The following is a 17,333-nucleotide window of genomic DNA, read 5'->3' on the forward strand; positions in this document are numbered from 1 at the left end:
GCTCCATATGTGGTCCAAGACATGGTGACTCGAGCGTTGGTGTTGTTGCTCTTTATTGCGCTAGTTTGTGCATACGAGGAAGCGCCAATTGTCGTAACGCCGTTAGGTTCCGTCGTTGGCTACTACAAGATCTCGTACAAGGGCCGAAGGTACGAGGTCTACGAGGGAATTCCCTACGCCGAGCCACCGGTGAACCAGTCACGTTTCGAGGTACTTTTACATTAATCGATAAACGTACCGCGTGCATACCAGTAAAACATGTACACGTGGGCCAAAAAATCTCAGGAGGCGGTGCCGTTTTCCACCCCGTGGGGCCAATTGGACGCGAGGAAAGCCAAATCACCCTGCGCCCAATACGTCGACGTGCCAGCCGATGAAAACGGACAGACAGTCACGGAGGGCCGTGTCAACGGGGAAGACGATTGTTTGTACTTGAACATCAACGTGCCGGTCGTCGCTAGATACAGACCGCGAGGAATGCCCGTCGTGTTTTTCATTCACGGGGGCTCGTTTCAATACGGCAGTGGATCGTCCTTTGCCGAAAACAACATCTACATGATGGACAGGGACGTCGTTTTCGTCTCCATAAACTATCGGCTCGGAGTGCAAGGTATACACTTACTTGAATCGAATGGAAATTACCACAAATGAAAAGGGAAACAACGATAACAATACACGTACGACATTATGACGCGATAAAAATGATGGAGCGCAAGTTTTTGTGCCCATATATTATGGTATCGTGTGTACTTTTGTACGAAAAAAAAGAAAAAACCATAAGATGGCCTCTTTGCACGTGCCCTCGAAAAAGGCTTCCTGAGCACGGAGGATGAAGTCCTACCGGGAAACCTCGGCCTGAAGGACCAAAGCCTGGCCCTGCAGTGGACCGCGGATAACATCGGCCACTTTGGCGGCGACCCCCGGAAAATCACCCTCATGGGCTTTAGCGCGGGCGGCTCCAGCGTCCAGTACCACTACCTGTCGCCCCGAAGCCGGGGTCTCTTCCACAGCGGTGTCGCCATCAGCGGGGCCGTCTTCAACCCCTGGGGCTTCACCACCCACGCTGCCGAGAAGGCCCGCAAGCTCGGTGCCATTTTCAACTGCCCCACCCACGACTCGCGCCCCATGGTGGACTGCCTGAAGAAAGTACCGGCCCAAGATTTGGCCGCTGCCACCAAACATTTCCAAGTAATGCCTTTGATGCACGTACACCCACGCCCTCGAACATTTTGCTCACGCGAACCGCTTCGGCTGTTATCTAGTACTGGCAGTACATGCCCGAGGCCCCATTCGCCCCGGTGGTGGAAACGTCCGGCCCTCGTCCCTTTATCGACAAGTCGCCCGAGGACGTGGCTGAAGCGGGCGAGCTGTACGACGTGCCGATTGTCTTTAGCATCGTCAGCGAGGAGGGCTGCGACCCGGGATCAGGTTTATCTTCCTTCCTTAAAGGAGCCAATCACCAAGACCCCGTGAAACTCTCCCTTGACTTTATCCTTTCAGCCTACGCCCCGCACGACAATCTGCTGAAACAGCTGAACGACAACTGGACGGAGATAGCGCCCCACCTGCTGGAGTACAACTACACCCTGCCCGAGGAGGTGCACGAGAGGGTCGCGTTAGCCGCGAGGCGGAAGTACTTTGGCGACGGGGATATCGACAATAATAGCACGCGCCAATTGATTCGGTTGCTGACGGACGAGCAGTACTCGATCGGCATTGAGAAGAGCCTGCGCGTCCAGGCCGAGGAGTCGACGAGTCCCGTGTACTTTTACTACTACTCGTATCGGGGCTCCTCGAGCCGCAGCGAACACCTCAGCCACACGAAGAACAACTACGGTACACCTATATATACATGCCCATCCGGGGAAGCGCTTCTATCGACTACATTTCTCTCTTCTGCCTCAGGTGTCTGTCACTGCGACGACGTGCTGATGGTAGTCAGCAACTCGCAGCCCGGTAACAAAACCAAGGAGGAACTGGCCATGATCGATCTGCTGCTGGACGTGTGGGAGACTGTGGCCAAAGATGGGTTTGTCCTCCTGCGTACGAACGAGGAATCGGGGTGTTTTATTCCAAAGGGGTGGCTCAGGGGTGCGTTTTTCCTGTTTCAGGGTACCGAAACTCGGGGTGGAATGGAGGCCGGTTAACACGTCCAACCCGGAGATCGAGTACATGCACATTCGTGGACCCGAGGACTACGGCATGTCCGGGAGCGTTAACTTTGGCAACAAGTACTTTTGGAACGAGTTCTTTGATCTCTTTTAGCCGTGCAAATGTCAGAAAATTGTACCCATACGCAGAGGTATGAGGAATAAAGTGTCGAGGGAGTAGAATAAAAGCTTTTTTTTAAAAAAATGTAAAATTTTACTCAAAGTCACGTCCGAGCTCGCGTCGCAAAGTACACGTACGTGTATAAGCGCACTCGACAATTTTTCCCGTGTCAACGCACCTTGGCCATTGTCGTCTGCGCTCCCTAGACTCTCTGCTTCTCGTTCTCGGGTGTACAAAAGCACGCGCCCTCCTGTACATACTTGACGCATCTCTACGAGTCTCTTTTTTTTTTTTTTTTTTTTTTTTTTCGAAAAAGTTGGGGTAGGCCGAGGTAGACGATGGAAGAGCCTCGTCGCACCCTTGCAGTGTGCAGTTGGACGTTCTCGGATCGAGTTTACAGTCACGGGCTAGCTTACATTATTTGTTTTTCCCATCACCAAGTGTTGATTCGATACGTTCGCCATAAGCTGTGCGATTTTTCGCGGATTTCTTTATCGAGTGTACCTTGCTTTCTTACCACTGTCATATTAAGAAAGGTTTGTACGTGTACGTGTCACTTTTTAAAGATTTTTTTTCTCCAATTTGGTTGATACTTAGAGTAATTTGTCTCCGATTCTCTTGGATATTTTTCTCAACGACGACACTTTACGACACAAGTAGTACGGAGTTTTGGGTAAAAAACGGTTATTCCGATCTTGAATTCATTTATTGACGTATGGGAGTTTTCAACTATTTTTCTTTTGCAAATAAACGCGTTCATTGAGTGCAAAGATAATATATATATACCCACTTTTCAAAGTGTTACTTCCAAAGTTGTTTTTGGCACTCATTAGCGTGCGTAAAGTAACTGCAATTCTTAGACGCTTTTGGCCATTTATTCGGAAAAGAAAAAATGTCATAAATTTCTACCGTACTCGCACGTTGTGGGTCTCGATAACAAAATTAGACAATGCATCATCAAAACACATGTACGACGCCACCTCCGACACACATCTTTCCGCTCGTCCGCCAGCAAAATCGTTTCGCGCAGAAACAGCACTTTTTACCTATGTGTGCACACGATATGCAACCTCGAGCTCGCACACAGTGCGCCGTTCACACGTCCATCCGCAAATATAGCCCGTGGAGGAAGAAAGCTCCAGGCTCGTGTGTGAAATAAGTTCAACTCCACCTCCACCGACACTTTTTCTATTCACTCCTTGGCAAAGCGCCGAGGCGCCCGCGCACGCGAAACGCGAGACAAACTCGCTCCGGAAAAATATCAAACTAACGCGCTGCCGTTGGGGGAAGAACATTGGCCGGCATTAGATGTGTGTGTACGTGTGTTTCTTTCTCCGGTGAATTATGTCAACTCTCGGCGCGAGCGAGCGCCGTTTTTTTTATTTTTTATTTCCAAGTTGGAACTGCTTTTGTCCGCAGCAGCGATACTTTGATTCTGGAGGGATTGTTATTGAGATTTGGACGCCCCCTCGGGGATCAAACCCGGGGGAACGGGACGCAAATAGAAGTTTCGTAAATCGTTTGTGTGCTTTGAGATACGTCAAATTTTATTACGTTTGTAAAAAGCGTATTTTTAGAAGGGCATCCGCGTATTTTGAATACAATCCAAATGATATTTTGTTTGCGAGCCCCTATATCTATACACTACCGATATAGCTATTTCTATTTTGTTTTTGACGGATTTTTCAAACATAATTGATTGTCCGATGGTGGACGCTCTGATAAAAAAATAATGTGGACTCTAAATTTCGAGTAAAAAATAGTAACGTATTTTAGGAGCAAAAAGATGTTTCCTTAATGACTCATTCATCGCTAAAATTTATTCGTTTTTAGAGGATTTCGCAACGATCGAGAACAATTGTATATTAGTAATCGGCAAAACAATTTTACCATCTATTTTTGTACATCGATCGGAAACAAAAAAAGTATCCGAGTCAACTTATTTACATTGAATTTAATTTAACTGAAAACAAAAAAAAATCACATCTGGTGGTTTAAAAATTGCGTCTTCATGAAAATACGATTGAAAACAGATACAAACAGCGTCGTAGATCTCGGCAATAAAGAGCAAATAAACGATCGAGAATCAGAGCACGCACAACCAAGCGCTAGCTCCGAAAAGGATGAAAAAAAAAAAAAATAAAATAAAATAAAAGTAAAAATTAACCAAGTGCCAAAAGACCCGCGGCTCGTAACAAAAGACACAGCTCGGAGAAAGGCTCGCCGTAGCCGCGAGTTGGCGCTCAAGAGCCCTGACGGTATATGTACGCAGGTATACTTATACACAAAGAGCGCGGGGGCGGGAGGGGGAGAGAAAACCGGCGCGCGAAGCGAAGGAGGATAGAAAGGGGATAAGAAGGAGAGAGCCCCGGCAAGGGGGAGAAAGAGAGTCTCGGGCGACCGACAGGTGTCCGCGGCGCGCGCTCTCGCCGATATATTCAGTGTCGCGGCGACCACTCGCCAGAATAGAGCCGCGCGTCGTTGGCCTCTTCCGCGAGACCGTGTTTTGTTTATTGTATTTTCTCAACCCTCGTTTATCATTCTACACCATCACGATATTTTTACTCCTTTTTCTCCCCTTCCCAACCCCCCCGTAACAAAACAACCCTTAGCGTTTGTCGTCGCGTTTACACTTACTCACGTTCGGCCGGTTGTCCTGATCCAGCTGACCATCGTACAAAGGTATATGCATCAGGGCAACAGTTGTAGGTACACCCGGATTTTTTTAACACTCGTACAGTGCACATGAGGTTTTGAGCCGGAGTGCAGTGTCCCTGTATATCGGGAGAAGAAAACAAAAAAAAAACACATAAAGCGAAGGCCAGTGGTGCGCGTATCCTTCGCTTGCCTGGTGAGTGTGTTTGTCTTGCCTGACCGGCACCACCGGAAGGACTAAACCAGGACGAGCAGAGAAGGAGTCCGGCGCTCGACCAGAGGCGCAGACTCCGGGCGTGCGCGTGGATCCTGCACCACCAGCACACAAGGGTAAATTTTGCCGTATATACATTTAGCCATCAGCTGTTGACTGCTACCTATACATGCTACCCTGTGTCGTGTATAGGTACACAGTGCGACTGCTGAGGGGGGTGGTATGCGACAGCGCATGCCTACGAACCCCCTGGCACCCCGTGTTTATATGTCGGTTCTGTGCTCGTGCATGCGTATAACTTTTTTTTTTTTTTTTTTTTATAACTTACGACACTCTCTGTGCCTCGACGACAAAGTTGTCCCGACAAATTTCACGCCCATCATACACCTTGGAGAAAAGCAAATAAAGTAATTTTCCAATTACCATAATATGACGTTTTGTATTGAAAAACTCTCGTTTTGTAATGTTCTTCAGGGCCCCTTGAGCCACAACAAATCTCATAGCAAACCCGTGATTTTCCAATAAACCAAATAATACCATGAATTTGATAAGAAGCGTCGATGACACTGATAATATTGTATGTATGGATATACGCTTGACACATATTATGGTTAGCTCAGCTGGATAGTTCGGGTTGGTTTGTTTACACACCGTGAGAAGGTTAGGTGCGGATAGCGTCATTGTTGTATAATGACAGAGGTGCTACGGTCCGGCTTTTGAAGAATAGCTGTGCAGCCGCTTCGATTAGACAGAGAAGTGGGCGTCGTATAGGGGGAAAACAGAATGATGGGTTGTATCAATTTGAATGTGGGTCAGCGCGGTGTGACCCTCTTCCCGATGCCCGTCTAGTGAGTTTTTTTTTTTTTTTTTTTTTTTTTTTTTCAGTAATGATGCAGCTCGACTATTTTTCACACCCAATAACATGGTGCCTTCTAACGGTACGTACCTACTTTGTTGGACCTTTTGTGCTGGGAGTGAAAAATCGACTCTATGCGGTACATCCTTGTGGAGCTCTTTTTCTTTGCCGCGATGCGTTTTGTGAACACCTTTTTTATTTATCTCGTGAGCGTGAAAATCAAGGTGATGTTATTTCTACAGTAGAGGTATTTTTGCACATCTACAAACAAAACTTTAATAGTCCAGTCGAAATGTACGATTTTATTATTACACAGCGAACGATTTGTTGTACGAAAACAAGAAAAAAGAAATACCGAAAACCTCCCACGGTACAACATGTACATCGACACGCGTATACATACGCAAAGAGCTTATTTATAAATAGCTCTAGAACGCGATCGATTTTCCTGGCTGCGTTTTCGTGTCAGTCCAGCATTAACGGTAAGCCCCTAGGGGTGTTTTTCAAGTTCATCGGCAAGAGCACGCGATCGTGTAAAAATCGATTTTCCAAATGCTCCGACATCTTTTTACAACAGATTCCAAAACCAAACCGATCGAACATCCCTCCGTCGGTTCGATCGGATCGTACGCGGCGGTGCATAAAGTTTGTCACTCTCGAGAGGGACAATCCAACGTTGGGAGATCTAGCCGCGATACCCCGGCAAAAGCCATTATCGCCCCGCGAGGAGAAAGATTTACGGCATAATAAGCCCCTCGGGCGCGCATAAATCTGTCACATTGGAGGAAAAAAATCCAACGCACGTGTGAAATAATTAAGAGAACAGCGCAAAGATTTATCGTGACGATTATCAATCACTCGGATAAACTAATACGATTTTTCGTTGTGCCCCCTACCCTACGTACACACGTGAGATCCTATCTCGATGCCAAGTCAAGAGCGGCGGTGAAAATTTATTTCCCCCTCGGACGAATAAATGGAAACAACGAGTCTGGAGGTCAAGGCCGCCTCACCTGAAAGTGCACCCATATCGCACGTGGACGTCAAATCACGACCTCCCCCGTGGAACCCCATCTCTCGCTGGTGCTCCCCGGAAAATACATAGGTGTAAGGGAGAAAGAAAAAAAAAAGACAAAGAACCACCTGCTGTCTGGTGCGACGCGCGTCTTTCTCTCGTCGAGTCCGTGAGAAATCCGAGCCGCCGCGCGAGGAGCGTTGATATTCGCGCGGACGCACTGCCCATATGACGTATGCACATTCGAGTGGCGGCGCGTGGGTTAGAAAATGTATAATCTCGGGGGTTCTCGCTGGCTCTCTTCCCCTTTGTATCCCACGTGTGCTCGGCCGCTGGAACAGGCGACAGGTGTGCCCAGCTGCATATATGTATATATATATACGAGAAACCGTGTGTACCCTACGGTGTTGCGCGTCCCTCCTTCGCTTTTTACGTTGAATGCACACCTCGTCGAGTTTGCCGAGAGGATGACTATGGGGGGAGGGGAGAAGAGGTTTGTACTTTTTTTTTCTCACGTCTTACAGTTACTTGTTACTGTTTTTTTTTTTTTTTTTTTTTTTTTAATTTATTATTTTCCACCCCATTCAGAATCCGTTGATGCCGCACGAATTCCGGGGGATTTCGAAACTTGGCACTGTCCATACACACGTAGGCATCATCAAACGTTGTGACGCCAACAAATAGCACCTCCGGGTGTCCATGACGACGCGTTTCGCTTAATTAGCCCGAACATTCTTATTAGCGTGCCGTAGTTTTTTTTTTTTTTTTTTTTTTTTTTTTTCCTTAGTTTGTTCGGAGAAGACGAATACAAACAGAGACAGAAAAATAGTGGCCGGATGTGACAATAAATTATCCCCGAAATCGACGCGTGCGAGATAAGACTGTTCTGTCAGACGACTGTGTTTCTCTACTTGGGAATTTTTTTTTTTTTTTTTCTTTTTCATTTTTTCATTCAATTTACGAGCCGAGAAGGTATCATTGTCTCTCATTGTTGCACTTTGTGTTTTTTTGTGTTTGGCATCGTTTGAATCGAAAACAAATATTTCGACACGCACCATAAATTAAATCGCTCCACCGGGTGTGAATGAATGGGCGAGGCATTTTTTTTACGCGCTTGAATAATAATAATAATAAAAAATGACGGGGGAGACGGTATAATTCAATTTCGTTCCGTTCCAGAGTCGTGGGGGCAAAGGGGGCCGGAGATACAGCGGAAAGGGCCCAAGAACACGCGAAAGAGATAGAGAGCCAAAGGGACGACAAAAATGGAAAGTGAGCGAGTGTGGCGTGTATATGGGTATTACAGAGCGAGAGGGGGGAGGGGGAGAGGTAACCGGTATTGTTGTTGTTGGTGTTCCCTCGTCAGGAATTCCTTGGCCGTGCCGTCCTTTTTCTCCCTCTCCCTCCCTCCCTCCCCTTGTCCTGCATGCAGCCCACCGAGTGTCATGCAAGAGGCGTTCCTCCTTACAGCCGTGTTTATAATATATACACATACATATGTACATATACATATACACAAAATAGACGTGGGTGCTGGCGCACGTACAGCGGGAGGCCGGGCGATTATGGTTTTAGCTAGTAAATTGAGGCAGGAACTATTTCGAACATTCGTGCACAGCTCGCTCTGTATACGTACCACATATATTGTATACTACTTTGCTGTGACCGTGTATATATACATATATATGCATAATATATATGTATAGATAGCCGCGAAAAGGAGAAACAGTGCGGATGGTGCATTGTAGTGTACCTGCATGTATATATGCTTATACATTACGTGCTGGCGTGCAGGCAAAAGGACCTCCCTCTCACTGCAGAGGTATATATAGGCCAAGGGAGGGTGGCCCTCGATAATCACACGGAATTTTTCTCCTCGTCTAATTTTTAAGCGTTTTAGGACTGAACCAACGACTCACGAGTAATCGCCGATGCTATTGCGCTGAGAGAAAAAAAAGAGATCCTTTTACGCGCGCGCACTGTCCAGCTGTCAAAGTACGGCACACACGCGGTCGTAAAATCCTGCAGCTATCCGCGCCCATTTGGTACAGAGGTGCTTCTCGGTGAGCGAGAAAGTAAGAGTACTCAAGTACATCGTGTTCCTGTCCGCAGCTCATCCACTCGCGTATTGTTGTTATAGAAATTAATGTACCGTACACTGAATTCGTATCGCTGCTCGGACGGCAATTTTTCCAAATCACTCGCAGACACGGAAAACCCCTTGGGAAGCCTCTTTGGTTTCGTAACATCGTGTTTTTAGCCAAGAGGGTACCAAAAAGCATCTCGAAAGGAACGAGGCATGGGAAAGACAACCTCATTATACGCGCCGACACACACCCAGTGCATCCTGATGATTGTGTGCTAAAGGGATGGGCAGCACAATGTATACACCTATGTACTAACGGACCACATGGATACACCCATATGCGTTGCCGTGCGGGAACTTTTTCTTTTTGTGTCTAATAATGTATGTGACATATACCTACTCGACTGCCCGCGCCTATATGCTCCGTATAGCTTTTACTTTCGACCGGAATCGTAATGGAGTGCCGCAGGGAGGCGATGCCACGGGCATTGCTTATTTCGTAACGCGCTCGCGTATGGGCGAGGAACGAGAAGAGTATACAGGAATGTGCTCTTCTTCTTCTTCTTCTTCTTCTTCTTCTTCTTGATTTGTCTCTTGAAAAGAGTGAGTAGGAATTTGAGCGATATCGGATGGTGTTGATTTTTTCACGGGGGCCAAAAAAATGGCACGATTTACCATTTGTGTGGTGATGTTAAAGAAAAAGCCCTGAAGAAATTAAATCTAAAACGAATGATGATCACGAAAGCACCTCGAAAACGTCACAACGATATTCTACTCTGCACGTACGGGAGACGAAAAACGGTCAAAGCGGTGTTTTCGACTTTTTTGAGGGATGCATATAGAATCCCAGTGTTAACGAGAACCGTATCCTCGAGGTGAGCACGAACTCGCGTTCCTGCATCATCCCTAATGACAGGGAGGGAGGGAGACCTTTCACCATTGATACGTCAATTATGAGGCTCCCCCGTATAAGCACCAGCAGCACGGAAAACGGGCCCTCCGCAATACGTCTCCTTATCCAACACCACACACCGTCCCCTCTCTCTCTTGCGACTCGGTGCACTCTATACTACCCGCAGCATTCTCGTTCTTTTGCATCCATATCCTCCGGTCTAGCGGCGTTACGTGATCCGCTGATCCTCTTCTCCTTCTTTCCTTACATTAGACTTATTACTCGATAAATTGCGGCGAATTATCGCTACGGGTACTGCGGGACTTTCGAGTGACCATCAGCCGTGATTAGCAAACGATTAGCAAACACAAAAATTTTGGTGTTCAGTATGATGACGTTATCGAGCAGTAATACCTACGAACAAACGAATAGAGGGTAGTAGCTCTTTTTACCGGCTCGTTTCAAGAGGGTATAGGTGTGTAGGTAACATCGGTCCACCCGTAATACCGATGAAACTCAAACGAAGGAAAGACGAGAAGAAATGAACGAAAAAAACAAAATTCAAATCGACCAAAACAATGGCAAACCTCTCACGAGCACATTTCTCAATTAAACGAGTTTTCACCCGACCGATATTTACTATGCGTTTCCAGCTGTCCAGGTTGTATAGTGGTCACAAGCAACTCTCCCACGTAGCGGGTCTCTCATTTTCCTTACACCCGTGGGCAACAGCTTTCGAGGAGGGTAATTAATTTGCGCGCCTTGGCACGAGCGTTTAGCGTTGGATTTTATAGCTCCCGCGTACACTCTTTTGGAAAATAAATTTTACGCCCCGCGAATTGAGTGAGAACCGTCACCCCCTCCCCTCCCTCCGATTTATCTATATCTCTCTCGCTCCCCTCTCCCCCTTAATTGCCCGAGTAACGTGTTGTTTATATTGCACTGGGTGTGCAGCCTACTCGTGTTTTATCGACGCATTATACCGCGTGTGAAAATATCATCCGATGCATATACGTACCTATAAAGAGAGAAAATTCGTAACGCGACTCTCGTTGAAATTCAAAGCTGGCTCTCTCCTACTGATGAATTCGCCGGTGCATCCAAACGAAAGTAGATCCAATTTATTTTTCGGGGCTCGGCGAATATTTCCCTGAAGTAAGTATGTATATGTACGTGTACGAGGGCCGATTACGCCGAGCGTTGGCTCTCCGTGGGGGGAGTTAATGGCCAAAAGAGAGGAAATAAATGCGCCCGGAGCAAGGGAGTAGCGATCCCGATAAAATCTACCGTTGCTGGTGGGAAGAGCTTCGTTTGCCGCTGGCTCTCGCGAGGAGGACGCGTTTGGTCGAAAAGACGAGGAAATAAAAAAAAAAAACGGAGGAGAAGGACGGTGTAAAAGGAGAACGGGGTACACGAGGAAAAAAAAAAAAAAAAAAAAAAAAAGGGACTCGGGGAAGAGACCGGTTAAGGATGTGTATTCGACGGTTTTGGCCGGTGCCTCTCGATGATAATTCCGGAGTGTGCGGTTACGTGTATGCGTATACGGAGTAATGAGGGAGTAGGAGCCGTCGGGAGATGTACAGTTCGGGCAGTCGTCGATAACGTTTCCTTTAATGTGTTTCCTCTTCAAAAAGGGACTGACGAGGAAACGGTAACGAGGGATACTTCAATGAAGTTGTTGATAAAAGTCGTGCGCACCTTTTTTTTTATTTTCTCGGCGAATTTAATACATTATATTACACATTTGCAGACCGTTGATTATTTATCGGAACTAGTTCTGGGGTAATTAATTGGCTCTCGGCTTCCCGTGAGTTTCGATGTAAGCTAACAGTACAGCCTCTAGTTGCACCGGCCGTCGACGTCGACAAGTATGTTTCATTCGGTTTCATTTGCATCGATTAGTTACTAAATAATTCAGCGAAAAACCCGCTCTGAAATATTGTTACACGCATCCTCGGCGAACACACGCTTTCCTGCCCACTTTTTTTTTTTTTTTGTTGCGAAATTCAACTACAAAAAAAAGTGCCAACGGAAATACGAAACGTCTCGAGTTAATTAAAAAACCGATAGCAGGCAATAAAGTATACCTACGTGTACACACGCGACAGTAGTCCTTCTGACATTAAATTCGGGCGAAGGAGTCGGCCAGATTGTAATAGATATTTATAAAAAATTAAAAATCAATGTGCAGGTATACACGCCCAAAATACATTACTACTGGACTTGAAGAAGAAAAAATAAAAAAAATAAAAAATGTGACAATTTAAGTATCGTAGCGTCTTCGAGGCACAGTTTATATCATAACATCAGTATATGTATATGCATGAATTAGAGGAAATAGTATAACAGACTAAAGAAAAGTGTGTTACAATCTGTCAATAATTTTCTGCGTAACAAGTCATTAGTTGAAGAGTCATCAGTTTTCAAAAAGTGAAATTCCATGCATATATGTATTGCAACAGAGCATTATATAAAATATTTATGTATTCCAATGTTTGTTTTTCATATTATCTTTATGTATGTGTCGTCGCTCCGTGTTGTTACGAAAATCATACTGTTGGTGAGGAGTTTCTATGCTAATCTTGGAAAACAAATTGAAAATACATTTAAATTCATTGACGTCCTAAAAGCTTCGAGGTTAAATTTTTTGTGCGTCAAAACAATTTTTTCCTTTTCTTCATCCCAAACCGGTACACATTATTCTTTGTGTTTTAAATGCTCAGGTGCGAAATGCGGTCGAAAGGCTGATTTTTTACAGACCCACCTTTATCATCCGAGCAACCTCCGATTGAAAACGGCATTCCCAAAATTATTTAAGGATGTCACGGTAAAGATAATAATAACCAGCAACGCATACTTGACGACTCGATGAAGTCACCCAGAAAAATAATAACACGTTACGCTACTCAAAACTCAAGATAAGACCGAGGTAGAAACCAAACTCGGTCAAAAAAAAACAACAAATGATGCCACCGTCCCGATGACTGTACCGTACGTAATAACGACTCTTTAATCACTCGTTGTGAGAACCTTCGGTGTACACATAATATATTTTTTCCCGTTTTAAGACACACCACCGCGTACATAATATATATTATGTATAGTTATACTTGTGAGTACATAGACACTCGTGCAGAGCCACAGAACCGACTCGAGTCTCGTACAATATATACTTATTATATATGCAACGCGTAAACAAGCTCGCGCTCTAAAACACACTCTCTGGGCCTTCCCTTTATTCTAGGTCTTCTTCTGGCTCCTCGTGGCGCGACGGTGAAGAAGAAGAAGAAAAAAAAGCGGAAAAAAGGGGACAAAAAAAAAGTGACTCGCGCGGCCTCGCCAACAACATTGGCAGCAAGAGTCCCCCGTATAATATAGCTGGAGCAAGAAGAGAGAAAGAAGTCGGCCGGCGTCCCTTTGGGCGAACGGAAAAATAAAAAGCTCCAGGAGAAGAGGGAGAGAGCCTCGCACAAACCAAAGGAGGGAAGAGGCGGGGGAGCCGCGAACCGGTTCGGGCGCGAGCGTACTTACGTACGTACACGTACACACGTGTGTCGCGTCCTTCCTCGCCCCATCCTCCTCTCGGCGAGGGGGGGTTAGGGGGGAGAGATAAGCCGATGCTGCTGGTGCAGCTGGAGTGGAGGCCGCGTGCGGCATGAGGCCGGGACGGGGGAGCAGCACCGGGGCCTCGATGCCGATCGATCGGCGACGTCTCGGCCGCGGTTGAGCGCGAAAATAATCCTGGCCGAAGAGAGTTACAACAACGACGACGGCAACGACGACGGCGGCCCTGAGCAAGGACGTTCGGTCGTCCCTCCGGCCTGTTGTTGCTCGTTGTGCGGCCACGTGCATCGGGAGCGGCCAAGAGCGGACCAACATGTCACTCACGTGCAGGGTTCAGTACCTGAACGACGTCGACCCGTTTGCTTACGCGAGCTCGTATCCGGAACCGCCTAGGCCCCCCCTGCACACCTTCAACGCGACCTTGCCTCTCATCAACCAGCTCGCCGCGGTTCATCGGCTCTTGGGAGCGCCACACAGGGTAAGTCAACTCTCTTTTTCTTTTTTTTTTTATCATCATTCCAACCGATTATCATTATCGTTGTTACTCGGTGCTTCGCGGGCCCGCACGTGCTCCTTTCAGTGCACATGCCTCCTCTCCTCGACGTCATCAGCGCTGAGACGCCCGTGGCTTTATATGAGCCCGGTGGGATAACGTCTTTGTAAAACATGTTGTCCTGCCGTGGCTGGGATCTTTGTACTCTGTTCTGCTGCCCTTATGGAACCAAGAGGGTTTCCCGTGATTTTTTTATGCACAGGTGCCTGGTTAAAACAGTCGACATGACGCCATGTCTACTTTAACTCTTCGACACGAATGATGTAATTGTAGGTCATGCAGATTGCAGCGTTTGATGTATATAAGGTCCTTATAGGGCTTCGTCTATTGGGATTTTACTTGGAAAATTTCATACTTTATTTGTCCAACAAGAGCTCAAAGAAAATGCAGAACACTCGCGCTCTGCTTGATACATAATTTGACGTCAGTTTGTCAATAAATTCCTCAACGTTACTTCTATAGTATTAAAAATACCGGGGAATTTTATACCAAACTATTTGAGTTCTGACATAAATTGTTATTGAAATTTATCAACTCATCGATTACTCGGGATTATAGTTGGTAAATTTTTATTTTAAAAAATCGATTTGTATAATTTTTTTATAAATGTACAACTAATCTGATGATGTACCTATCGGATGGAAAAAAATGTCAGTCCTTATTCGCAGCCCTACGCAGGCAACTGCTCCTGATGTATTGTAGGTCTGTGTGATCTTAGAAGATTTAAAAAAAAAAAAATAAATAAAAAAAAAAAAAAGTTTTGAATGAAACGTCTTGTGCTTGGTCGATAAAAAATATAAATCCTCCCCCAGACGGTCTTTTATTATCAGGTGCACGTATACATAAATCCAAGGTCTGAGGCATTCATATGGACAGGCAGGGCGAGTCTGCGTGCAGTTCTGTGCCTCTTTTTGCCTTCCCCGACGACTTCCACTACTTACTTACTTACCTCCTTCGAGCACGCGTGTACGTATGTGTGTTATATGATGTTACGCGACTTGAAGAATGTACTCTTGGCGCAGGTAAATTGTAAAGGAGGCGCCTCGCACTGCCTAGGGTGTACATACTTACATATATATACATATATGTATACCAGACACACGCGAGAGCGTCTCCACTCGTCTCCTTTCTCTCTCTTATACATCATGTATAGATAAAGGATCGCGACGCTATAATCAAGTTTTTTCGCCCCTTCTTCCACATTTCCTCCTCCTCCACCTCCCATCCTTCTTTCCTTCTCCTGCTTTTCTTTGTTTTTCCCCGTGCGTATTATATACCCACGTGAATGGGCTCCACTTGATTTTCAATGCTTCTAAAAGTTTGCGAGCTCACGTTATAAATACACGGACACGCCCCAACCCGTACCTCCTCCTTTATTCTCTTCTTTTCTATATATTTTTATTTTTATTTCCCATCGGTGAAATATGTCCGACGAGTCGTACGGCCTATCCATACATGGGAGTACCTTTAATATTTTTTTTCACCCCACCCCCTCCTCGTGTGAGAAAATTCACATGGCAATGTAAAATATCGCATCATAAACATTGCACGGATCCCACTCGTGTGTGATATTGCAACAGCAAATAATCATGAAAAAAACGTTATTCGCGAAAATCATTCGAAAGCAAAAAAAAAAAAAAAAAATCGGCCGATCGGGGCTCTCTGTCACACACCGCCGGGCACAATACATTTTCCCACAAGAGCCGGAGCTGCACCGAAACAATGCACCTAATCGCCCGGTATCCGTATACGTATCACATATATATATATTTATATATATGGGCTGTTGGTATAACTTGTATGTATATATATGGCACACATCGGCGTGTAAGAGGCGCGTGTGTCGCAAAAAGCACCGCACGACGGCAGAAATTCACCCGCATCGCGTACTGTATATAGCACAGTCGAGCGGCCGAGACGAAAAAAATTAGCCCAGAACCCGTTGCGGAGCGTCGATCGGGCAACAACCGACTTACACACACACACACACGCATTGGCACGTATAGCCAGTTAACGTATGCTAATTCACGTCGTTAGCATAAAATCCTTCAAAGTTGTGTACGGTGCATGTATATACACACACCCACAAATACTCGTATACACATTTATATACTTATTCGTACATTATTTTGCACGCACACACTCTCACCGACATAGTTATCGAGAGCTTCGCGTCACCCACATACATACGTACATACGGACAATAAGGGGCAACACAAAAGTCACCCTGTATATAGATATATATCGTTGTAAAGTGTACCCTTTGGGCTGCACCACATATATTTATGCGCTCCATTAGGTGTATACGCCCGGAAAAACGGTCAGGGCTCATATCGATCGACAGCTGCTCGAGGATTTTTCCCCCTTCCGCTTGCATCGCGAGTGTACTCTCTTTCTCTCTCGCGAGAGAAAAAAAAAAAGGAACGCTGTAGCATCGCTATCGGCGCTTATTATCGCGAGCCTGCAGGGCTCACTCTCTCTCTCTCCCTATATAATATATATATATATATATAAATGTATATGGCTCTCCTCTCGGTGAGCCGCGCGCGAGTTTAGATAAGTGCCGCAGACAAGTAAGTAAAGCGCGCGCGAAGCGAGTGAGCCACGAAAGAGGGAAAGAGAGAGAGAGAGAGAAAGGGTCCACGTGTATATATATATATATACATACACATGCATTTAAGAGTCTCTATTGGCTCTTTCTCTCCTCTCGCGACCTAAGCCGCAGAGCCTGTGTATATCAGCGAGCCAAGCTGACCCTGGGCCCTCCTTTCTTTCTTTCCTTCTTCCCTCCCACACACCTTTGCATTAACGTGTACCAATAGTGTATATACAGAGTGTATAATATATATACATATCCACGTATACGAAGATATCGCCGTGCACACGCTCATCCCGGCTCCGCTGCACCTCTCGCCGATGCTTTTCTCCTCCTCCTCCTCCTTCTTCCCGGATGCAAAGAGACGAAAAGGATGGCACAGTCGCGCGCAACACCTCCTTGCCGCCCTTTTGCCTCCTCCTCCTCCGGTGCATATAATACACTCCAACTGAATAGCCCTCTCTCTCTCGTTGCCGTTGTTTGTTGATCGTGTGTGTAATGGCAGTATCCTCTCGCACGCCCGCAAATAACCCAATCTCTATATTCTTTCCTATACATACACGTGTACGTATATTTTGTGTGCTATATCACTAGTTGCGCACGGCAGGATCTCTTCTGTGGAAAAACAGCG

The 17,333-nt window shown here is 46.1% G+C and overlaps 1 protein-coding gene across 1 annotated transcript; it reads left to right on the forward strand.

Annotated features, from left to right (window-relative positions):
• LOC106635729 (venom carboxylesterase-6-like) lies at positions 1–2,342 on the forward strand. Its single transcript, XM_014347846.2, has 7 exons — positions 1–210; positions 286–610; positions 812–1,188; positions 1,263–1,428; positions 1,501–1,836; positions 1,906–2,029; positions 2,112–2,342. Exons 1-7 carry the CDS (start codon positions 22–24, stop codon positions 2,263–2,265), a joined length of 1,671 nt encoding a protein of 556 aa, XP_014203332.2. The 5' UTR covers positions 1–21; the 3' UTR covers positions 2,266–2,342.
• The last annotated feature ends 14,991 nt before the right edge of the window (positions 2,343–17,333 follow it).

This window comes from Copidosoma floridanum, unplaced genomic scaffold (assembly GCF_036245765.1).
Source record: "Copidosoma floridanum isolate Cflo_tuat_1 unplaced genomic scaffold, Cflo_Japanese_pri ptg000001l, whole genome shotgun sequence".
In the NCBI taxonomy this organism is placed as follows: domain Eukaryota; kingdom Metazoa; phylum Arthropoda; class Insecta; order Hymenoptera; family Encyrtidae; genus Copidosoma; species Copidosoma floridanum.